The 23,980-nt window shown below is 59.4% G+C and overlaps 2 protein-coding genes across 12 annotated transcripts in view; one reads left to right on the plus strand and one right to left on the minus strand.

The window, feature by feature from the left end:
- The window catches only part of TSPAN9 (tetraspanin 9), a 193,469-nt gene extending 181,694 nt beyond the window's left edge, over positions 1 to 11,775 (plus strand). For all 9 annotated transcript variants that reach the window (XM_044755651.2, XM_070495144.1, XM_044755653.2 and 6 more), the window contains 6 exons: positions 3,470 to 3,661; positions 4,031 to 4,105; positions 5,331 to 5,432; positions 6,108 to 6,239; positions 6,676 to 6,759; positions 8,425 to 11,775. In XM_044755651.2, the coding sequence (XP_044611586.1) occupies positions 3,470 to 3,661; positions 4,031 to 4,105; positions 5,331 to 5,432; positions 6,108 to 6,239; positions 6,676 to 6,759; positions 8,425 to 8,496 (657 nt within the window). In that variant the 3' untranslated portion in view covers positions 8,497 to 11,775. The remainder of the gene's footprint in view (positions 1 to 3,469; positions 3,662 to 4,030; positions 4,106 to 5,330; positions 5,433 to 6,107; positions 6,240 to 6,675; positions 6,760 to 8,424) is intronic.
- Positions 11,776 to 14,080: 2,305 nt separating this feature from the next.
- TSPAN11 (tetraspanin 11) overlaps positions 14,081 to 23,980 on the minus strand; it is a 74,020-nt gene continuing 64,120 nt past the window's right edge. For 2 of the 3 annotated variants that reach the window (XR_011497175.1, XM_044756198.2), the window contains one exon: positions 17,403 to 22,181. Coding sequence is in view for 2 of the 3 variants with exons in the window: in XM_044756198.2 (XP_044612133.1) it covers positions 22,122 to 22,181 (60 nt within the window). In the remaining variant the exon portion in view is untranslated. Of the gene's footprint in view, positions 14,505 to 17,402; positions 22,182 to 23,980 lie in introns of those variants that run through there. The other variant, XM_070495147.1, reaches the window with a different exon arrangement.

Below are 23,980 nucleotides of genomic sequence, written 5' to 3' on the forward strand. Positions count from 1 at the left end.
GGCTGAGCGGGGGTCTTGGGGCCTCTCACCTGTGGCCGGGGCTCAGTGGGCGCTTGCAGGCCCTCGGAGCGGTGGTCCGGAAGGGGCTCTGCCCCAAAAGCCAGGAAACCAGGTTCAGGGCCCCGGCTGGTGTGTGGCAGCTGCCTGTCCTCTCAGTGCCCTTGTCTGTAACTTAGGGCCTGACGTTTGTGTTTTCTGCTGTCTGGGGCCTCTGCCGGTTCTGGGTCATCTGAGGTGGGAACAGAGGATCCTTCTCAGCAGGAGCCCCCTGAGGCCGTGGAGGAGTGGCAGTGGGTGTGCAGGGGCCTCTGCGCTCAGCAGACCTCTATAAGGCGGGGGCCCTGCTGGGGGTGGGGCAGGGAGGGGGCCTTTGAGAGGACAGGCTGCTGTGGGGCTGCCCTGCCTGTGGACAGCAGACATCCCTGAGCTCTACCCTGGGGCAGGGTGGGGCCTCAGACGGAAAGCCAGAGGAGGGCAGATGTGGGGGTGGGGTCACAGGCTGGGTTTTGGGAAGCCTGCAGCCAAATCAGAGAGCGTGGAGTGTGGAGTCAGAGGACCAATTCTGAGAGATGACAGCTCCTGGGACTGTCTGAACTGCTGAGATTTTCCCAGGCAGAGGCTCCTTGACCCCACAGCAGTTCCCCCCAGGAGGGAATGGACAATAGAGGCACAGAGGGGCCCCTGTGTGAACTGGCTTCTGGGGAAAGCTGTGCTCTGAGAACTTTCCCAGGCTCAGGGGCGTCTCAGGTGCCCTGGTGTCTCTAGCTGCACGGGGCGGGGCATCCTGCTCTCCAGGGCCCCATGGCCTGCTGTACCTGTGGGAGTGACCTGGTGGCAGCGGGTTTTCCTCTTACTCATCCCAGAGTCTGACTTTTAGAGCCATACCTCTTCAGCACGAAGATCATGCTGGTATGATTCCATGGTATGATTAATGGAAGAAAAATTGAGACGGCAGCACAGAAACGGACCCGCTGAAGAAAGTCAGAGTGACAAGTGGATGAAAGTATGAGGCCCCACTGGCGAACCCCGAGCTTCTGACCCGGCCTGGGGCGCCACCTCCTGGTGGAAGGGGGTGGTGGCACCCGTTCCCCCTGCAAAGCTGGTAGCTGCCCCACTGCGTGGATGCCCCGGGCCCGAGTGTCCCAACCTCAGGAGCCTTGACCTCGTTCCACCTGGGGCTGCTGCAGGGCTAGGAGGCGCAGGACCACTCCCACAGTGTGGGACCCCGGCAGCTGCTCCGCTTACCTGACTCTCCCCACAGCTCCTCAAAGGGCTCTGGTTTAGTAATACGTAGAGATGCCCACACTCCTTTCATGCCCAGTCTGGACCACCTTTCTGTTTCCCCATTTGTCAAAATCCTACTCCTTCTTTAAAGCCCAGTGAGCCCTGTCAGTGCCACCTTCCAAACCTACCTCGAATAGACTGTTTCTGTCCATGACCGCCTGGTGTGAGCCACCAGGTCGCCCCTCATCATGGCAGTGGCTCTGCCTTTGCCCTCCGATGGTCCGCTCTCTGAACGGCAGCCAGAGTGACCCACTGGAAACGTGGATCATGTCATTCCCGTGTCCCGGGGCTCCCCCTCACACAAGATCAACACCCACATTCTTCTCATCCGATGCCTGCAAGGTCCCCGCCACTTGTCACCTTCTTGACTGTCACAGCCACATGGGCAGCTTGTTCCTCCTGGCCAGCCAGGCTCATTCCCACCTCAGGGTGTGCTGTTCCCTCTATCTAGAACATTCTTCCCTCAGATATTTATGTGGCTCACTTTCCTCCTTTTTGGGTCCCTACTCAAATACCGCCTGTCCAAGATGCCTCCCCTGACCACTCTGTCACTTTCTGACTCCTTGCCGGCCTTATTTTTCTTCATGCACGTCCCAGCACCTGAAATCCCACCATATGTTTGCTTATGGAATGACTGCGTCCCTTCTGGGAATCCCCTCTCCAAGAGGGCGGGTCTTCGCTGGCCATTTACCGAGTCTCCCAGTACTCAACCTCAGAACGGGCCTGGCACTTCCCAAGGGGGTGTCTGTGGACTAAGTGAGGGGAGGAAATGCGCCTCCTGGGGGCCCTCTGCCTCCCCCACCCTTGCGTGCATGCACATGGCCAACTGCTCTCAGCCTGCCTGTGGGGCTGCCTGGTCTGCTCCGGAGCAGGAGCAGCACAGCCCCCGGGCATGGGGACTGGGAGTGCCTCTTAGAGAACAGCGCCGGGTAGGCTGCCCCTCTCATTGATCTCTTCCATTTAAATTCTCCCAACACCCCAGAAGGAGGGTGAGAGTATTCTCATTTGGCCTAAAGGGAGATTGCAAGGTCCCAACCAGCATGAGCTGGAGCTGGGTGTCAGATCTACTGTCTATGCGTCTCAAGCCCTCACCTCTGCACTTTCACCCTCCATGGAGTGTTCTTGTCCTCCACCCGTCCTTGAGGGACTGCCTCCAACTGGCCTCTCAGACCAGGACAGCAATTGCTGCCTCTGAACTCCTGGACCATTTATTTGGCACCAGTGTATACTGCCTGGAGTAGATTTTGTTCTTTTATTGCTCTCATGCAGCCTGAGCAGAGGCTCCGGAAGGCAGGTCTGTGAAGTGGTCATAGCTCTTTTGGCATAGGATGCTGCTGCTGTGGGTACTCAATAAATACTGGTTGACTGATTGATTGGCTCCTCAGACTCAGCGCACTTCTCCTGAGCTGCCGGAGGGCGGGGGAGTATCCGCTCTGTGGAGCATAAACTAAGGCAGCTTCGGGATCTGCAGCCTGGGACAGGGGCTTCCCCAGGCCAGCCCAGGGGTGGCGCAGCCCCAGGGTGCCGTTGAGGAGAGCCCGTGTTCAGCCGCGGTGCCAGCTGCTGACTTGCTTGGATCGGTGGCGGCGGCAGTGATGGACTCCCGCATCCTGCACATCGGCCAGCCCCCAGCCAGCCCAGTGGGCTCTTCTGTGTTTCCATCTGTGGGAATTCATTCCTCAGGCTCCTGAGGACAGCGGGCAAATTGTCCCTCTGGTCAGGCCAAGGACACAGTTGCCAGAAGTCTGGCTCTGAGAAACTGGACTCCAAGATTCTCTTCCCAACCCCAGAGAGCAGTCCCTAGGCAGGGTCTCTCCCTGACCAGCGTGCGCCCCTCCCCCGGACTCCCTCCTGGATGCGGGCCTCTCCTCTGCCAGGTGGAAGAGCCATGAGCACACGTGTGCGGGACCTGTTACACGTGTGTGCCTGTGTCTTACTTAACGTGGTCCTCAGAGTGACCCAGGAGGTCCATGAAGCTAATGGAACCCCGTTTGCCAAATGGGGAGACAGAGAGGCAGAGGAGTTGTCAAGGCCACACAGCCGACTGATGGGGCCATGACCGCATCTGACCAGGAGCCGGGCTCACCCTTTCTGTGCCTCACAGTTGGGGTGGGACCATGCCATCGAGTTCCACAGAGATGGGCACGGGCCAGGGCCACTCTAACAGGCTTTCCTCTCTCTCCAGCTCTGTGGCTGTGGGCTGCTCGGAGTGGGCATTTGGCTCTCCGTGTCCCAAGGCAACTTTGCCACCTTCTCCCCCAGCTTCCCGTCGCTGTCTGCAGCCAACCTAGTCATCGCCATAGGCACCATTGTCATGGTGACGGGCTTCCTCGGCTGCCTGGGGGCCATCAAGGAGAACAAGTGCCTCCTCCTCAGTGTAAGTTGGACCCCACATCCCCACCCTCTGAGCTCTAGATCCCCTTACATTTGGGCCATTGAGGCTGGCAAGGCCTGGGAACATCAGCCAACTGAGTGACCAACCTGAGCCCTTCCATGTTGCTTCTAGAATGTTCTTTGCTTGACCACTGCCCTCTTCCTCATGACTGACTATCCCTGTCCAAGTTGTCCCTCCCACTCCTTGGTTGGCCATCTACTTCCTCTCCCTCCCCTTCCTATCTGGGACCCGCACCCCTCGGAAGCCCTGTCTGTGTGCCACCTGTCCCCTGCCTCCCCACTGTCCTTCTGGTTGCACCCTATCCTCGCCATGACCACTACCCCATGCCCATGCCTGGACTTCTCTTTCCAGTTTTTCGTCGTCCTGTTGATCATCCTTCTAGCAGAGCTGATCTTACTGATCCTCTTCTTTGTCTACATGGACAAGGTAAGCCCTCCAGGAAGGGAGGGGGCGATTGGGATTTCATTGCCTTTGGGTTGGGTCAGGGCGAGCCGGAGGGAGGAAAGGAGGACGGAAGCAGGAGAGCTAGGAAAGGCCCAGATGAACGGTTCTGGTGGGGCAGCCTGGGGAAGCTGAGTTTGAGGGGAGTGAGGACGTTCATTACCTGTGTGGTCTTAGGAAGTGGCGTCCCGAGGGATGCAATAGGCTGCCTCTGGCATTAGCGAGCTCCCTGTCACTGGGAGGATTCAAGCATAGCTGTGTTGAGTATTTGGAGAAGGGATTCAGACCCCATGAGGTGGTTGGGCCGGGTGGTTTGATGTAGCCCGTTGGAAACAGAGGAACTTCCCAGGTGATGCTGTGTGTAGGGCTACCAGTGGAGGGTAGCTGTGTTTCCTCTCCCAGAGCCCTTTGAGGATAGGGCGGCTGCTCCCAGGCTGCACCGCGGGGTTCAGGAGGCTGATGCGGGGCCCCCTGGCAGCCTCGCCAGGGGACTGTTCCTAGTCCAGGTGGAGACGACTCTTACTGCTGCCAGCAGGAGTCCCGGCAAGGCGCTCAGTCCCTGGGACACAGCAGGCTGTTCTGGGACACTGCGCCCCGCAACTATGTAGCTGTCTGTTCCTCCGCTTCTTGAAGTAGTTGCCCAGGCCACACTGAAAGGCAGAGTCATTGTTAGGAGTAGAAACAATAATTCCTTTGCACTTGTGAAACAGAAGAAATAATAATAATATTGAGCGATCCCCCTGTTCTTCCCTCTTTATAAGGATTATTTCTTTTAATTCTCCCAGCAATGCCAGAGGTAGATACTATTATTCCAATATTGCAGATAAAGCAGAGGTGAGAGAGGGTAAGGTACTTGCGAGCGAGGGTGGACCTAAGATCAAAATGACTGATCTGCCAGCCTCTGGTTCCCAGGGTGTATTATGACAGGGGCACATGGGGGAAGAGGTTGTGGGTGGGGTGGCAGAGTGGCCTGTGGGGCTGGCTGGTCCTGGGACCAAGGGAGTCGAGGCCCTCTGTCTGTCTCTGCCTCTGGGTGCTGCAGCCCTGGGAGGCAGTGGGTGGACCTCCCCTGCCCCGGCCTCCACCCCCAGGTGGGGCAGGGCCCCCATCTGGAAGAGCTGTGGCCGACAGCCCCAGTGGACCGGGGCAAGTTGGGAGAGGGGCTGTGTCCTGGTCCCAGCCGCCCTGAAGTCCGTTCTCCCCCCGGCAGGTGAGTGAGAATGCCAAGAAGGACCTGAAGGAGGGCCTGCTGCTGTACAACACGGAGAACAACGTGGGGCTGAAGAACGCCTGGAACATCATCCAGGCTGAGGTGAGGCTGGGCAGCACAGGGCAGGCGGGGAGCAGGGGCGGCTCGGGCTCCACCCAGCTGACCAAATTGGGCACCGGTGCTTCCTGGATTTTGACCAAGAGCTGCTGGGTCAGGCACCAGGCAGTGGGATGCAGCTGAGAGCACGGGGAGGCAGGCACAGGACGGGGAGCAGGACCTGGATGCAGGAGGTCCCTTTCCTGAAGCTTTTCCTGAAGCTCTGGCATGAATGACAGAATTTATTTTAGCAACGCATTCATTTCTTCATCACGACTTGGGCAAGGAGGCTCTGTTTAAGAGGAAAACAGTCAGTTTAGCCCGGACACCCCACATTAAGCCCTGGGGAGGGGCTGGCAGCCAGCGTGGAATGATCCACAAAGCACAGAGCCAGAGGGGCTGGTGGGCGAGCAGAGGGCTGAGTGCCCCTGTGCCGTGTCCAGGGCCCGGCTCAGGGGTGGGCGGCATCACCTTCTCCTCTCCGGCCTCCAGGAAGGAGCTATCACTTACTTCCCCTGTGGGCCTGCTGATGCCCAAAGAAGGGACAAGAAGAAGGCCTTTGTCTCCTCCGCTGGACTCCAGGGGGGCAGCTTTTGTGGGGCCAGGGTTGGCCTGGGAGGGGAAGGCCCAGAGGAGGATGGCGGGCCGTGGCGCGTGTGACCCTGTGCACCCCACCTGCAGATGCGTTGCTGTGGTGTCACCGACTACACAGACTGGTACCCGGTGCTGGGCGAGAACACAGTGCCCGACCGCTGCTGCATGGAGAACTCCCAGGGCTGTGGGCGCAACAGCACCACCCCGCTGTGGAAGACGGTGAGGCTGCAGGCGCCTCTGTGCTGGACGGGCTGGCAGGAGGATGCCTACGGGGAGGGTGGCCTGGGACACCAAGGAATTGGTCTAATGAGGGGTAGGGTGGGGGGCACACAGGACTGGAGACAAAAGGCAGGTGGAAAATGGGGGCCTGAACCCCCAGTAGGGAGAGTCAGAGGGTAGAGGGTTGAATGGGGTCTGAGGCTGTGTGAGGCCTTGTAGGGGGAACCCTGGATGGGGTGGGGCCTGCTCATAGGCAGGAGGGACAGGGCTGAGGGTCAGGAAGGGACGGGAGGAGAGAGCAGGGTCAGGGCTGAGGATTAGGGAGGGACGGGAGGAGAGAGCAGGGAGGGGCAGGGCTGAGGGGAGAGTGGGAGTGCTGGGCAGGAGGGGCTCACGGGCACACCAGCACCTTAACCTTGTGGTCCTCGCTCCCCAGGGCTGCTATGACAAGGTGAAGATATGGTTCGATGACAACAAGCATGTGCTTGGCACGGTGGGGATGTGCATCCTTGTCATGCAGGTAAGAGGGCCGCCGGAGCTCCCTGTACCCTTGCTGGCCCCGGGCCAGAGGAGGAAGCCCAATCCTGGGACTTAGATCACCACCCCAGCGGCCTGACTCCAGAGCTTTCCTGCTCTGCCCGAGCCCTTCTCTCTTGATGCCTGTCCCACCCTGCAGGCACCGTGGGGCACTGCTTCCTTGGCTCCCTCTGAGCCTTGGGCCTGGAGCTGGCATCGCATCAAGCCCCCGTGTGGGTTTGCTTGTGAACACACCTGTCCCCACTCCATGGGGACATTCACTTTGTGACCGAACTGAACGAAAACTGAGTCCTCAGGTGCTGATTGTGAGCACAGGATCGTGGGCCAGACTGCACGAGCGCTGTCCCGGCCACACCACCTGTGAGACATGTGTGGCCTGGGCAGGGTGCTCGGCTTCTGCGCCCTCAGTCCCACGTTGGTGTGATGGGCAAGGCGGCCGTGCCACTTCTGAGCACTGAGTGTGATGCGCCTCAAGGTGCAGAGCAGGCCGGGTGCAGAGGAGGTACCCAGTCCACGGCCGCTGTTATTCACAAGCATTGAATGAACAGCTGTCCTTCGCAAGGCCAAGCACAGACGACGGAGCGGGCCGAGGAGGGGTCCCTGCCTCCCTTCTTGAAGATGAGGCCAGCACAGCTTGCTAGGAGCAGGAGCCCCCTTTCTGGGGAGGAACATTTCCTGGGCTCCCTCCTTCGCCCGCTTAGGTATGGCTCCTGCTCCTGGTGAGTGGGAGCCTGCAGTGCCTGATTCCTCTTGGAGCACTTGAACTTGAATGGTTGGTCCATGGGAAGATGGTCGACATCCTTCATGGCGTCATCTTTCTTACCCTGCACTCTTGGCCTGGGGGCCTGAGCATGTCTGATTTATCTAAGTGCTTTCAAGCTTAGCGGAGGAGCCGCGATCGTTCTCAGAGCTGCGATGTGAGATGCGCTTACAGAGCAGATTCTGTTCGGTACCGGGAAGGGGGCCCATCTCAGGGATGCCTGTGGTCAGGCTGGACTCGAACGCTGAGGCCAGGCTCAGCAGCCATGGTCTCCTCCAGTTATGCCCACACCTTGAGTGCAAGAGCCATGAGGGGCACGCAGTGTCTCCTGGTCACCTGCTTTATGGCGTGTGCCTGTGGCCCACTGTCTGTGGCGACCCTGAGGCCACAGGCTGGCTTCCTCCTGCCCCTGCACTGCTCTGAGTCACCATCCCCTGCAGGATTCGGGAGTTGAGGAATCACAAATGAGCATTAATGTCATCCTACACACAGCAGCATTGGTAGGACACGTCCACTGTGGCCAAAGACATATTTTGATGTATTCCAGGACCACACAGAAATGACTTGGCAGGGTTTTGTCACGTTCCCACCAGCCTCCTCCCCCTCCTCCTTGGCAGCTGCTGTGCAGGGGCAGGGCCGTTGTGCGTCAGCCCTCTCCAGGGCGCTCTAAAGTGGGCAGGGTCCCGAGCCCCAGAGAGGCTCCAGGACAGTCTGTACAAATGGCTCTGAGGGGCTGACTCCTTGTGTGTGTCCCCCTCCGTCCACCATTGTTTTCATTCCGCCAACGTGTCCAGCACACGACTGGTTGTCCCCACTTGCTCTAGGGGCCCCACGTCAGAACCCTGGCCGTGGGGCTTCCATCTGAGGCCCTCTCCCCATGTCTTTCAGATCCTGGGCATGGCCTTCTCCATGACCCTCTGCCAGCACATCCACAGGACCGGGAAGAAGTACGCCGCCTGAGGGGCCGGCGGGAGCGCCCAGCCCCACCGCACACGGCCGGGAGGAAGATTGGAGCTTTGTGTTGCCTGCCGCACTCGGACTGCTGACCCCATCCCCCCAGCCCGCCCGCCCGCCCGCGCTGCTGTGGGTGGAGGGCCGGGGGAGGAGGCCCGCAGAGACCTTGGGGTGCTGGGGGCACCTGGATTCCTGCATCTGTGTATTTGCCAAAGAAGACAGGGTGGGCCGGGGGCATGCTCCAGGAGGCCCCCAGCACTGATGCATTTCTGCCCCTGCCCTTCCTCACGCCGACCCTTAGTCCCCATGTTGGGTGCAGGGCACAGCGCTCCCTCCTGGTGGAGAGACTGCCCAGCCGAGGTCGCTGGCATCCACAGCCCCCGTGGGAGAGCGGGAGAGCTGGTGGGGGCACCTGACCGCTCTAGGCCAGGCCCCCGGGAGCATCTTGCCCAGGCTTTTTATACCTTACAGTGTAACTTTTTTATTTTATTTTACTCTGATTACGATTATTCAGGAATATTATCTCAGCTAAGTTTAGGGTTAGCTTTCTGATTTATAACTTTGTACTGCATTGGTTTGTGTAACGGTTTGATTTTTCCTGAGGGTGGGGCTGGTAGGGAGAGTAGACGCTGTCCGGCTGCAGTCAGGACAAACCGCTGTGCACCAGCCAGGAGGCTCCAGGGGAGACGTGCCAGCCTTGGCTCGGACGCACTGAGGAGGGCCTGGTGTCCGGCATGGAACCTGGAAGAGGCGGCGGAGAGAGGGGAGCAGGAGGCAACGCAGGTGCACCTGCAGGGAGCCACGCGTTTGCTCACGCTGGCCCGAGAGGCAGGGCAGAGGGGTCCTCTGGGGGCAGGTGCTTTGCCAGGAATGCAGCAGCAGCTGTCATGGGTCCTTGCACTTCACTGAGGAGCAGTGTTTCTTTTTTCCCTTCTTCCTTCCTCCTGCCCTCTGCTGGCACGGAGGCTTCCCCTTCCACCCCAGGCGGGCGTTCCCGCGACAGGTTCTGCAAATCCAGATACTTTCACAGACATTCCTGCTAGAAACTCTCGGACAAATACCTCTCTAGTTCAGATGCTGCTCACTTTCTCACATTGCTTCTGGAAGGGGAAGCAGTCCTTACATTTTGCTGCTCAGACAGTGGCAGAGGACCCGTGACCGTCAGGAGGGGAAGGTGGAACGGTGCCCATGATCATTCCAGCCAGATTCCCTGAGGGGAAGATGTCCATCTGGGTCCCGGGACCCTCATCTCCTTCCTTGGGGTTCACTGATGCTGAGGTGGGTGGCGATCACATCCTCTGTGACCCTAAGGAGAAGTACAGAAACCGTAAGAGAGGTCAGACTGGGTCCTGCTACAGTGGCCCCAGGAAGAAGGCAGCCTGAGTCACGGCGTGGGAGATGAACAACTACAGCAGGGTGACCCCACCAAAACTTATGCTGGTCTAGTTGAACATTCTGCAGTGAAATAAAAAAAAGTCAAGAGTCCACGGGACTGAACTTGCCGAGGTTACCCACTAGTTGGCTAGGATCCAGAGTGGGGCAGCTGCTTTCTCCTGCACCACTTGGCTTATCACCTTGATTTCCTCCCGGGCCCACGCCTCCTCTCCAGCCTCCACCTGTCTGTCCAGGGACCCCCCAGCCAGCACAGCTCCTCTGCTCACCTAAGTACAGTGCAGTTGGGACCAGGAGTAGGGAACTTTTGGTGTGTTTAGGATTCATGATTTTGGGGGATGGGGAGTGGGAGTAGGGTGGTCTCAGCAAGTTGGACAGAGAAGACCACCTCCCTGAGATGGGAGTGGTGGTGCTGCTGGGAAGGTCGGTCCTTGGGTAGGGCGAGGCATGGGCAAGCACACGTGTGAGCAGAACTGCCTTCCTGGGCCGTCTGGCCCCATCTTCCTGGTAAGGAGCTCTGGCTGCCTGCCCAGAGCCCCAAACTGCAGAGTGTGGAGCAGACGTGCCACCATGCCGCTGCAGAGAGGCCCTTGGCCAACAAGCATTCGAGTGCACAGTGGGACCTGGTGCAAAATGAGTGTGCGCTGTGTGTGGAGGTGGGTTGGTTTATGCCTATCAATGCAATTTTTAATTTTTGTTAAAATCAACAGCAAAGCCTAGCACCTTGGGGAGTGTACAGCCTCCCTGGCAATCTGTTTCTGGCGCTTCAGGGGCATCCTCTGGTCCTGGAGCCCTGGCCACAGACTGCCCCCCTCCCTGGCTCGTCTATCTGCAGAGCCTTGTTCACCGCTCCCAGAAAACGGCCTTCCTGCCTCACCCAGTGCTTGGCTCTTCCGTCATTTGGCCAAGTCTACCGTCATTTGGCCAAGTCTACACTGGGCGGAAGGCTCCATGCATGGGGATGTAGGGGGTGTGGGGAATGTGGGGGTGCTCTTCCAAGCTCCTTGCCCACCCTGCAGAGCCATCCCCACCCCACACAGAAGGCCATGCCGTGTGATGGCGGTGATGGTGGCCCAGCGTCTGCTTAGTTTCTCCCGCCGGGTCCCACTGGGGCGGATTAGCTGAATTCCCTCCCCCGGCTTCGGTAGTTCAGTCGGCTCTGACTCAGAAGGTCACGGTCTGTGGACCACGTTGCAGAATGCCTGCCGTGGACGCAGCAGCCATCCTGCAGGGGAGGTGGGCGAGCTGGGGGAGTGCTGCCCCGGGGGTGCTGCAGCGGGCGTGGAGGGGTGTCTCACCTGCACCCCAGCCGGTGCACTGACAGCCCCCCGCCAGCACCAGCCCACATCTTGGGCTTGCTCTGGAAGTGCTGCTGACCCCCTGCCCCCCATGCATGTGTTCTGGTTTGACTTGGAACTGGCTGGCTGTCCCACCTTGCTTTGGTGGCCAAAGAGCAGTCCAGGTGGATGCAAGTGACTGTCCCCGCTTCTCCCGCCCCCTGCCCACCCACTGGTGGAGGTGCTAGCTAGCAGGGACCTGGCACAGGACGGAGCTGGGGTCAGGTGCTTGGGCTCACTCTTTGTCGCTCGGCCCTTGGAGTCTGGCCTCTCCTGTTCCATTTCCCGTCTCCGTCACGACGAGGCAGTCATCCAGGGTGTGCCGGCCTCCCTGCCCTGGACGAGCCTCTGAGGGGCGGGCCTCGGGCCCTGCCCACCCCCTGCCCACCGGCGCCGCAGGGACAGAGGGGAGTGGGGAACACGCTTGTTGGTTTCAACGCACTTTTCTGCTTGCGATGCCCTGTCTGTGCGCTTCCTTCATCCTGGTCCTGGCTTTATTGAACGCCATGTTTTTAGCATGTTTTTAAATAAAAACTGATAAGTGTCAAAAGCACAAGCAGGCTGTCTCGTGGTTTGTTTGTGTTCACTGAGCCACGATTGACTTATTTCATGCAGTGGGTGGTGTGAGGGATCCCAAGAGAACCAGGCACCCGTGCTACTCTTGGTCTAAGCCGCCCCTCTTCTCGGGCACCCCATCTCCTCTTCTCCAGCCCAGGTTACAGCTCTGCTGGGCGGGGAGGGGCTCTCTGTGGGCATCTGAGGAATCCTAACACCCCCTTTGCCTGGTGACCAGATGCAGCCTTGGTCAGGAGCCAGTCCAAGTGTGAGCCCTCTGGGTCAGAGAGCGACTCCCACCTGGGTGTCTGTCACCACCACCAACGGCTATCACGGGCCAGGCCGAGGGCGCTGGGGGCAGGGGCAAGCAGCGCCATCCATGGCTTCCTGTGGGCAGGGGCTGTAGGTTGTAGGCACAGTCTCCCCGATCCTGCTGATGTTCCTGGGGTTCACGTGAGCCTGCTGTCTCTTCCAGGAGTGAGGGGACTTCACAGGGTGACTTGGCCTGGGCGGCACCCACTTGGGGTGGCTCTGAGATGGCCTCGAGGAGGGCACGGAAGCACAGAGTTGGGATGAGACGGGCAGCAGCACAGGAGGGAGGCGTTTAAAACCACGCGTGCTGCTGATTTTGCCTTCTTCCCGCAGTGTACTCTCCCAGGTCCCGCGGTCAGGGTTCTGGTCTGTGGGTTTTCCTCCGCTGTCACAGTCACAGGGACAAGCTGCAGGCGAGCGGAGCTCTGACGTTCTCCTCACCCTGGGCCGTTGCTGTACCGTGGGCCCCGCTGGGCATGGGCAACAGTGAATGCGCAGCGTGGGTCCGCGTCGGGGGCATCTCTAAACCCTTCACATGTGGAGGTCTGTCTCCCTCGTCCTCAAGGGAGTGGCCGGGTTGGCTCCGCATCATCCCAGAGCATCAACCTTTGTGACCTCGTCCTGCTGCCGCTGTCCCAAAGCCACCAGAGACTTGCTGAGGATTGAGGAGTCCGAGGTGACCCTCTGTTGAAGGTCCAGCGGGCATGGGGTCCCTGGGAGCCTCCCCAAGAATTACCAGATGGGACCTTGTGGCTCTGGGGTCGGGAGTTGGTCATGGCTGAGGGGCTGGCCCTCTATCATCCACTGAGGACCGGCCGGGTCACAGGACTGTGGTGGAGGCCACCTCCCCAGCCTGTGCTCCCTTTCACCCCTGCCCTCCAGGCTGTGGCCACAGCTGTTGGGATGCCCCCAGGGTTTCTGTGCTGTCTGCTTCTGGGGGACAGAGTGAAGTCTCTTGGCTCACAGGGCGATGGAAGGCACTGACCTCTCTGTTAGCTCGGGGCTCTGGTCAAATGAGCTAAGCCGTGAGGGCAGGCCGCCCTGGCTTGGCAGGAGAGGCGACGTTCGTATCAGGACAGGGCAGGGCGTCGTTCTTCCCTGGGACTGCTAATGACTAGGCTGGAACCTTTGGGGAATGACTAGGCTGGAGCCTTTGGGGATTGGTGCTGGGCTCTTCAGCCCATGGGAGGGGGTGGCAGAGCTGACCCAGGGGGCCCCTCTGTTGCTCCCCCATTCTTGTGTGATGTGGTGGGAGAGCCACCTCCCCATTGGTGCTCAGCAAAGGGCAAGCGAGAAAGGATGGTTTACGAGCAGCAGCAGCAAGTTACCCATACGAGAACTCCCTCAAAACGGCCAGCACTGGGGTCTGCAGAGACAGGACATTCAGTCACTCATAGACCTACTGGAAGCTCACTTGTGCCAAGCAGCTTGAATACAATGGAGAATGGCCCAGGGCCAGTCCTTGTGCTCGCAGAGGGGCGGCAGAGGGCAAACGGGATTGCAGCTCAGGGCTCTGGGAGCGATGTCCGCAGGATGGGAGAGGCACTGACCCCGAATTGGGGAAGCTGAGGCCCCCTAGGGGAGGTGATGTCAAAGCTGAGAGCTGAAGACAGGAGTTCACCCGGCAAGGAGTGGAAAGTGTGTGCTGTCAGTGTTGGAGCTGGCGCACAGAGGGTGAAGTGGGTGTCTGGAGAGAGTGGCAGCTGCCAGACCTCAACCTGGGAAGCCAGGTTAAAGTGTGTGTACTTTAAGCTAAGTGCAATGGGAGCCCGCTGAACGGTCTGAAGCCTACTGTGATGGGCTAGATCTGCCCTTGAGAGCCATCACTCTGGCTGCAGGGTGGAGAATGGTTAGAGGGGACAGGCTGGATGCTGGCACGTCAGGGAGAGGCTGCCTCAGTGATGTAGGTGAGATGATGGAGCCCGCAGGGAAGCGCAGTGGGGTGAAGGAAAAAAACCTACAGATTTGAAAGCCACACAGGGAATGGACAAGCCTTGGTGACGAATTAGATTTATTGGGGGGAGAAGGAGCATTCTTGCCATTCATCTGGCGTGACGTCCCTCACCCTGGACAGGTGGATGACTCGTTTGCCCTGAATGGAGGATGAGTGTATTTTCTGGGCGCGTGCTCCTGTGCAGGGGATGGGCAGAGACCAGCCTGGTGTCGTGAAATCTCTCCTGTCGTTTGTATTGTGCTTCCCAGCCTGTCGGTGCTTTCCTATACGTTAGCTAGGCTTCTCCTGACCACAACCACTTTATCGGCTGTCACTGTGCCTGAAGCTTCTCCATCACACACGCACCATGTCTGGGTGGGAGGGGCGCGGGTTTGGGAGTTGGAGGGTCTTGGGTGAATTCCCACTCTGCACTTGGTGTCCATGCGAGTGTTGGGTGGTCCTGGAACTTGTCTTGGTTTTGTCTTCTGCAAAATGAGGATAATACCTATTTTAGAGATTTGCTGTGAGGATGAAGGACAAGCATGTATGTAAACACATCCAGCTTATTCCTGGACCAGCGTAGGTGCTTGGCAAGAAAGTGGTCAAATCTGGGTCCTCAGGAGTCCCCAAGGAGGAGCATCCCCTGAAAGCTGGGGACACAGGGGAGTGATCTAGAAAGGGGAATTGGCGTATGGAGCGGGGAGTGAGCTGTTGAAAGGAGGTGTGAGGGCTTAGCGGGCAAGCTCCCCCGACGGGTCAGTTTTGCTCTGGCCTGGCCCAGTAGCAGCATTCAATAATCCACAGAAGCAAGAGGGAAGTCAGATTAAATGAATGTCATTTTGGACACAAGAATATTGGCATTGCAATGGTCCCATCTTAAAGCATTCAGCAAAGATCGGGAGGCTATTGATTCAGCCATCTCGTTTCTGCTGAGTTTAATGACGCCGTGGAAATGGACTACTGTGTCTCCTTAAGCTAACAAGAATAAGAACACTTCGCAGGGCACGCTGGGGCCAGGCCCTCGGGTTGAAGCGGCCTGGCTGGACTCTCCCCTCGCGGCCCTAGAGACTGCCAGATGGCTGAGAGCCAGCGGGGGCAAGCCTGGGGCGCCACCCAGCTTCCCTTGGTGTCTGTTTATGCGGAGGAGAGCAGGGGACTGGCAGAGCAAGGCCACCCGGTGGGCTGGGGCTGGGGCTAGTGGGTGGAGCCTGTTGCCCCGAGATTTTTCTTCTGGCAGCTGCAGAGTTCGGGGACCCAGCCGCACCCAATGTCAGGAGCAGGGCGACCCAGTGTGTGGACAGGGCGAGCCTGTGTTTCCTCATGCAACGGCATCAGGAAGCTCCTTGCCCTTAGGCGCCCTCCTCCCGCCCAACTCTCTCCCACTAGATCCCTGCAATCCCAATACGTTCTCAATACATTTCTTTTCTCTGGAAAGAGACCCCAGTTCCAGAAACGACTCAGCCTTCTTATTTCCTGATTGGCAACTTAGGGACAGCATGTTGAAATGGCTCTCTGGTCCCCAACTTGGGGTTCTCTACACCCCAATTAGGATTCATGAGCTGCTTTCAATATTTTAGAAGTCAGGTGGAAATTGTTCATGGCCTCTTCAAAGAGTGCCCGGGCTGATGGAACACTGACCCTCTGGGCTCTGCTGGCCTGCTCATGTCCTCTGGCCAGTGACACGCTCTGCACTTGCTGGTGGAAAGGGCTGGATTCAAGCTTGACTTACTGCCCTCTTCACCCCTGCCTGATCCGAAGGATCCCACGGGGTCCCCCGCAGTGCCCTCTCCTTCCTGCTCAGTCACTGCCACACAGGGGCTCAGCCAGGGACGAAAGCAGGGGCAAAAGGGAAGCAGAGGCATTTCATCTTTGTTTTTAAGAAGAACGTCAGTGGAATGATCTCGGCCTTTGGCCCTTTTGTCGTCTCCCCGCCTTCACTGGCCACCGGCAGCCTCTGTTCTCCGTCGGGGAGAGGGAGCGGGAAGCAGGGTCCCAGCTTGAAGCAGCCCACCCTCGGCCACATGACAGCCCAGCCCCTGCTGGGAAGTGGCAGCAGCTGACAGGCCAGCTCAGCTACCAAGGGGGACAGCTTCACAAAGGCTTCCACTGCCTGCCCGCCTGACTAGGCCCCCATCGGCCTCCAGGGCTGTTTAGACAGCAGTGACCACCACCCGCCCTGCCCATGTGCACAGGGAGGGACCTGGAGGGGTGCACGTCCCTCCTCGGGCACACTTGTGTGCTTGTGTGTACACACACTTACACTCATAGTGATGATGGAGGTGAGCAGATGTCTGGATCCAACAGGTAGGTGGCCGTGGACGTGCCCTAGACTGAGTCCACTCCCCTAATGGCCAAGCCATCGGAAGGCTGCCACTGTGATTGCCCATTGTGAACGAACTTGACCAAAGGGGCCGAGGAGACAGCAGAGCCGGCCAGGGCTGCAGGCTCCCCTGCAAGGTGGGTCCCCACCTGGGGACATCCTCGGGTGGATCCATCTGCTTACACAGCAAGTGAGCAGGCCCCCTTAGCCAGGTGAGTGGCTGGCTCCCAGCCTGCCTGCCCACCCTGACTCCTAGTCCCACCATCTTGGGATCCCTAGAGCCAAGCTTTCCCAAGTCTCTTCAGGTTCCCCCACTGACCCCACACCACCTCAAGCATGTTTTCTAGACCAAACAGTGAATGAAATAGAATGAGTGTTTATGTCATCAAAGACAAAGCATTTACTTCCTTTATCTCTGCACTGGGCAACCTGATGCCCCCAGCTCCTCTGAGTCAGAAGATTGAAGTATTTTTGCACTGAGGTGAAAAAGGGTCCCAGTCTGGATTTGGGGATAAGGACCAATGAGGTGCAGGTGAAGAAACGCTGTCACTCTGGGGTGAGATGGTCTGGGGGTCCCAGGAGCAGTAAGAGTGTGCATCTCAGCTTGAAAAGCTCAGCTGGGAGCCAATGGCCCGCCAAAGGGCCCCCTGCTCCTGAGCTCTCACCACACCCCGCCCCTGCTGCACAGCATGGGGATGCCCGCAGCAGGACGAGCAAACCGCAGGCTCATTAGCAGAGGCTGGCTATGTGCCCCTGGAAGTGGTGTGGGGACACTGGCTGAGCGAAGGCAAACAGCTTTAGGAGGAACACAACTCAAGCATGCTTGTTTGAGCCGGGCTCTTGGTTACAGCCAGGAGCTAGTGACACTCATGGGCAGGCAGGTCAGTTCAAACAAATAAGCACGGGGGCTGCCAAAAGAGGGCGAGCAGGGCCCTCAGCAGTGTGGTCAGTGGGGTTCGCACAGGGCTCTTTCTCTCTCCCCATCGCGACTGCGTGTTTTCAGCAGGTAGAGGGGGTCCAAACGCAGTTGACGAACTGATGCCATGGGATTCCCCCGCAGAGGAGAAGAAACAGCAGCCGCAGGCAGTCTAGACACATCCTTTATTGTGACACCCCCCCTCCCCCAACACACACGGGCGGCCAGCTCACACTGAGGCCAGCTAAGGAGCGGGGCGTGTTTACAACTAGAGCAATTTCTCTATACGCAGTGGGTTAAGGCAACTTCTCTGTGGGCCAGCTGGTTCCAGAAACCCATCGGCCTCACTGACGTTGGGCTGCCTGGGGTTACTAGTGGCACTTGCACAGGGTGTCTCCAGTGCACAAGCAGGAGGGGAAGGGGCACACAGGAGGCTGAGGGATGAAGTACAGGGCTGGGCACTGTGCTGAAGTAGCACTGGAGACACAAGGATGGAGCGGGGCTCTCCCAAGGCACACAGAGGTGACGGGAAAACGGGGCTGGGGGGTGTAAACTTGTCCCTTCCGAGAAGGACCCGGCCCCAGATCTCAGACACACTGAGAGAGCGCCACCTGGAGTCCCGCCAGAGGCCGGGGCAGGTGCTGCCAGAACCCACGGCAGGAGGGCCACCTCCCCGGCTGGCTGCGGACTGCCCACGGTGGCAACGCTTCATCCCGCCCTCTCACAGTGAATCGAGTGGGACTCAAGCTAGACATCCCGAGGGACTTTTGAACCCTGGGGGCTGTGACATACGGAGGAAGGTGAAAGCATCCTCCTTTGTGGTGTGGTCTAAAACAGTGGTTCTCAAAGTGTGGTTCCAGGGCCAGCAGCATCAGCATCACCCCGGAACTTCCTAGAAAGGCAAATTCTTGTCCCACTCCTACTGAGTAGAAGCCCGGGGTGGGACCTGGCAGTCTGTGCTAAGCAGCTCCAGGCGATCCTGATTCACACTCAAGTTTAAGAACTTCGGGCTTAGACACCTGGTCACTGGTATCCTCAGTGGATGTGAGCGCCACCCAGCGGTGACACAAAAGACAGGTGGTCTCTTTAGCCAATCAAACGGCCTTCTCCTCCCTTTCTCTACCCAGGCCCAAAGCGGCCAGCAAGGGCATGTTTTCAAGGCAGGTGCTGGGATGAGCAACAATGAAGGTAACTGTTTCGTCACTTCCTCTACCTCAAAGCCCTGAAAATGGACCTGGCGTGGCAGATTCCAGGATCAAAACTGGCTGTCGGGCATGAGGGTCCTGGGGCACATCACTGGGCATATCCTCCCCCCTTCAGTGCCATGTCTATGGCCATGCACGGGGTGAGCAGCCTGATGAGATTTGAGGCCCCGAGACTGAGAGCGCAGTGTGCCCACCCAGAGCCCCGGCATCGGCAATGTGGGGGAGGGCAAGTAGCAGGAGGAGGCCGACACTGCAGTCCCAGGTGCCTCTTCTACACCCAGGGAGGCCCTGCAGGTGCAGGTGGCCTGAGGTCCCCCGGCTCCCAGCACAGGGCAGGCAGAGGCATTTCCTGCTTGCTTGCCAAGCCCTCCGTGTACCCAACAATGACCTCCCCCAGGCACAAGACCCCACGTCCCGCCTGTGGACTCTGGTTGCTGAGGAGGCAGCTCTCCCTCTGGGGTCAGCGCTGGCACTTGAGGTGACAGGCCGGGCGTCCCCATAAGCAATGGCGCCTGGGCTCCCGCCTGCTGCCTGAGCCACTCAGCCAGGAGGGCCCGGCTGTCAGCCTGGAGGAAGCCGGACTTCTCTTCTGATGGCAAACGTGCAGGGTGCTGGAGCTGGGGCCATGACGGGCACCTCCGTCCAGCAGGGGAGGGGTGCCCCTGAGGGACACGTTCCTGTGTGTCAGCCTGACGGCTTGTCACAGAGACGGAGACCTGAGCAACGCTGAGGAGAGGGGGCTCCAGCACAGCTTCCCGGGTTCCATCAGGCCGCAGTGGTGTCGCAACAGCCAACGCTGCTGCCTGGCAAATCTCTTACCTTCTGTTAGCCTTAATCTGCTCATCTGTAGGATGGGGGAATAATACCCTCCTACTGCCATCACTATGAGATGATGTACTTAGTGGCTAACACTGGATGGCAGGCCTTCAGCAAACACAAGGCTATGCTGAGGGGCTCCTGGAGTTGGGGAGGGGTCGGGAGAAAGAAGAAGGGCCACAAACATTTTAAACAAACCTTCATCCCCTCACCAAAGGCCGAATTTCATTCCTGTCCCCCGCCCTGCTGCCATCACCGGGGAGTGGGGGATGTGTCATTCCTCCTCGGGCGGCTGTGCTGTCAGCGGAGGAGGGAAGGACGTGCTGCCCCAGCTGCACAGTGTTCCAGCAGTGGCCGAGTGCAGACCCCTGCAGGGGGCCGGCTTCTTTCCTGGACCCCGGTGTGCAGGCCCCTTTGCTGACACAGGACCAATGACAGCTTTCAACAGGCATGCCCTTCTCTCTCCAAGGACCATGACAGCCTCCAAGCAGGGACACGGGAGGAGCTGTCCTGGGTGCAGACCTGCATATTCACGGGCAGGATGGGCACACCCCATGGGGGACAGCATCCCTGGCTCTGATGGCAGCCCCTGTGTGCCCCCAGTGGGAGCCTGCCGTAGCCTGGGCCTCCGTTTCCGCTAACCCTGGCTCATCTCCCAGGCTGCCCGCAGGAACCACGAGGTCACACTTGCCAAAAGCTCTGGGCCTTCCTCTCGCTCTCTGCAGCTTGGACCAGCAACTCTCCAGCAGCAGTGTGGGTGGCACAGTGCCCAGGGCGGGAATCACAGCTGCTCCGGCCCTCAGTCAGGCCTGCCTACCCGACACGGGGCTGGGGCACACGCATCAGCTCTCCTGGGCCCCGGGACAAGGCTGTGCAAGTGATGTCCGCCCACCAGCCCTGTCCTCATTTCCGCAAGCCTGGCCGAACCCAGTGAAGAATTAAGGGACCTCCCAAGGGGCAGGCATGTATAGGGGCACAGAACCTCTCTGCCCATTGCTGCCTCCCTCAGGCCCCTCGGCAGGAAGAACGTGGCTCTCTTTTCCAACCCTCACTTGTAAGGCTTGTTGGCCTGATGTCTGGCCCCCCAGAGAGCGTGGGAGTCACGGTCCTTTCTGATTATCTGCATGAATCCTGGGAAGATGGGAGGCAGCAAAGATAATCATGTTTGGCCTTGGCACAGGCTGGGATTGCTTAATGAATTTGCGCTGGCAACCCCAGGGCCCTCCAGGCAGAGGAGCTGAGCCAGCCAGGGCTCTGACATCCCTTGGAGAACTGTGAGGCCGGGAGGCAATCTGGCCCAGGAACCTGGTCTTCCCTCTGTGCGGGTGGTGATCCCTGTGCTGAGGCTGTGCAGTTTCTGCACAGTTGGGGTTGTGCGGGGAACAGCAGTGACCGTGTATGGGAGGGAGAGCACCCTTCAGCCAGGGCTGACCCAAGCCAGCCAGAGCCAACTCCTCAGACTGGGGCCTGGAATGAGTCGGCGCAAGCTGTGACCTTTCTCAGCCTTGGTCCTAGCATAATAAGGGACTGCCCTCTCAAGGGTGGGACATAAGAGGGTCCCAGGATAGGAAATGCGGGACCTGGGAGGTGTGGAAGCTGGTGGGCCCTCGTGTTATGAGCTGCCCAATTGAAGCCCCATTTGGAGGGTCCCCGTGCCGTCTTATGAGCCGACAGCTGTTCTTCGGAAAGCCGCCAGCACCCATCCTCTGGATTTCTGTTCTTCCTCAGCATTTGGGAAAGTTCCTCCTGAGAGTTTCCTGCCTAATTCAGAGATGCAAGAGAGAACCAAAGGAAGGGACTGTATTCTTTCTGGGACGGATGGCAGAGGCGGCAGAGCGAGGCCCCTGGAGGCAGGCTGGTGGTGGCCACGTGGCCGGGGGAGCGGGCCCGGGAACAGCGAGGCTCAGGGCTGAGCGCCTTGCACGTGAGCCTCCCCCTCGTGAGGTGGCTCCGACCCTGTGGGGTCTGGGATCCAGTCTGATCCGGGAGGATTTTAACATCCACCCACATGAAGAGCTGAAGAGGGTTTTAAAACCTGGCACTCCTGAGAATCGGGCCACAGAGAGGGGATCCCTGAGGGGCACATTACTGGAGGCTGGGGCTTGGGGCCATGGTCTCCCAGGGGGATCACTCCTGGGGAGGGCCACTAGGTGGGGCTCAGGTTCCTGGTGTAGCCAATTTACCCTGCCTTGCTTCCTGCCCTGGCAGCTTGGTCCCCGCCCCTGCCCGGCCCCAGTTCCTGCCGCCTCTGCTCAGTTCGCTCCCTCCCAGGCCTGCAGAAAGGACCGAAGCCATCACAATACTCCTTTCCAGGTGACGTGGTATGGGGGGCGGAGATCAAAGGGCTGGGTCTTCTGGGGGCAGAGCCAGCCCTCACTGCCCCACCTTGACGCATTTCCCCAAGGGGAGAGAGCATCCAGGGCAAGGGGTATCAGCACCAGTGGGGGATCGTGTGCCAAATGCAGGAGTCCCAGAGGGGTCAAGGTTTGCCGCCCTTCCTTCTAGGTTCAGGAGCTGGGAGGGAGCAGGGAGTCCAGTCCTCGTGCTCCTGGAGTCCACAGGAGCCCCGGGCCTGTGGAGGGGCCCCAGCTGATGTCTCCTGCAGGAGCAGTCCCCTGCCCAGGGATTCTGGCACTGAGCACCAGGACTGGAGGGAGGGGGCTGAGGGTCCCTGGCCTGGGTGGGAAACACAGGGGCCACGGTCTCAGGCACTTGGTGGGTCCCAAGGGGCTGGGCACATAGTCCGGGACGTTTCTAGGTGAGCTGATGCTGACGCCGAAGGCCTGGCAGGCGGGATCTGGGCACCCGTCCTTGTGAGAAGCTGTCGGGGGAACGTGGCTGGCCACTAGTAAAAGCGCAGCTGGAGCCTCCGGCGCAGGCAGCAGGTGAGAAGCATCCCACAGATCTGCCGGGCGAGAGCAGAGACGCGAGGAGTCAGACGGCCACCGGCAGCCAGCCGGCAGTGCCCGCACAGGCCTCTCACCCCAAGGGCCGCTGCCGATGCCAACGGTCTGCAGCGGGCCCGAGAGTCTGCATTGCTAACAAGCTCCCAGGCGATGCTGGGTGGAGGGGGGGACACGCTCTGAGAACTATTATCCAAGAGCAGTATTTCTCACACTTGGATGGGCACGAATCACCGGGGGCCTTGTCATACACTGCAGGCCTGGGTGGGGGCCTGGGAGTCTGCACTGTTACCGACTCCCAGTCAAAGCTGCTGGTCCGTGCTCCTAGAGCTTCTCCAGAGATGGCCCGATTTACTTCAATGCCAAGCGGTCACATCCCCACTCCCTCACTGCTGTCTGAAGCCGTCCTCTTCTCTAGGGAAGTCTGTCTGCATCTTGCTGCTCTCAGACTCCAGGGCAAAACCAAGGTCCAGAGTGGATTCTCTGGCTGATGTACAGAGGCCGCTGGGGAAACTGAGGCTCTGGGAGGAGCACCCAAAGCTGTCACCAGCTCATCCTGTAAATCAGCTTGGAATGCGCAGCAAATCAGGCCCTAGGAGTCGACCTGACAGCCCTCTGCCGCAGCCGCGAGCTGAACAAGGTGCCACTCGAGCCTCCTGCCCAGGGCAGGCGGTGCTGGGAAACCATTCTCCCCCGGGCCTCCCTTTTCTCGTCTCTAAAATGCAGAGGACCCTTATCCCCCCACCTTGCTCTTCATTTGCCTCCTCCTTCGCCCTTCCTCCCCCCTTCTCCTCCCTCCCACCCAAGGATGCACTGAGGACATGAGATGAGGATGTGTCAGACCGAGGAGGCCCGTGACGTGATCACGATGCTGATGCCGCTGCACCCTGAAGTCCCGCCCGCAGGAGCCGGGGCACTGCGAGGGCCTCCCCGTGACCGTCCTGTGGCTCATGGCAAAGGTGGGTTTCCCCAAGGACGGGAAACAACGCCCATCTTTCCCAAACTTTTCCAACAGCCAATGCTGACCTGCTCCTGCGAGAGCACATCTGGATGCGCACGGCACTGCGAGCAGTGGGGGACAGGCTGACACAGCGCGCACGGCCGGCAGCTCTCTGCCTCTTTGCACGGCTGGCTTAAGGAGGGGTGGGGCAGATGCCCTCCTCCCCGACCCCATGTGGGAGGATGTTGGGCCCTGTAAACACAGCTTTCAGCTTAGCCTTGGCGCCAAGAGCAGGCTAATCTACCTCAGGACTCAGAGACACAAGTTGGAAGGCGCTGAAGCGGTCATCTTGTCTCCCACAGGCTTGAAGCCAGTGGCTTCATGGCCCTTCCACCCAGGGGTCCTGCAGCAGGCCCTGTTCCCGGTCTCCACCTCATGGTTTGATGCTTTGTCCTGCAGGATCTTTCTGATCCCTGCTAAGGGGGTGGCCGGAAGGGAGCAGCTGGACCTGCACAGACTTGTGGCCACATCCAGAGTGTACAGATCACGCCAGGAGAGGCCTGGGAGAGCTGAGCTGCCCAGCACGCACACTTCTCTATAAGATGTGGTTCCCAGCATGCCTGCCAGGGAAGGCACGGAGCGGGTGGAGGCGAGCGGGCCAGAATCTCATCAGTGTGTGTCCACACCCACACACACCAGCCTGACGCACGCAGAGGGGGCAGGATGCGCTCATCAGCATGTGTGCATACGGACACACACGTACACACACACCACCTGATTCATGCAGGGGATGACGGACGCTATCAGATGCCTGAGTGAGAACTCGTCACGGATGGCTCCGAGTGGCTAGCATGGGGATAA

This window comes from Equus asinus, chromosome 22, assembly GCF_041296235.1.
Source record: "Equus asinus isolate D_3611 breed Donkey chromosome 22, EquAss-T2T_v2, whole genome shotgun sequence".
NCBI lineage: Eukaryota > Metazoa > Chordata > Mammalia > Perissodactyla > Equidae > Equus > Equus asinus.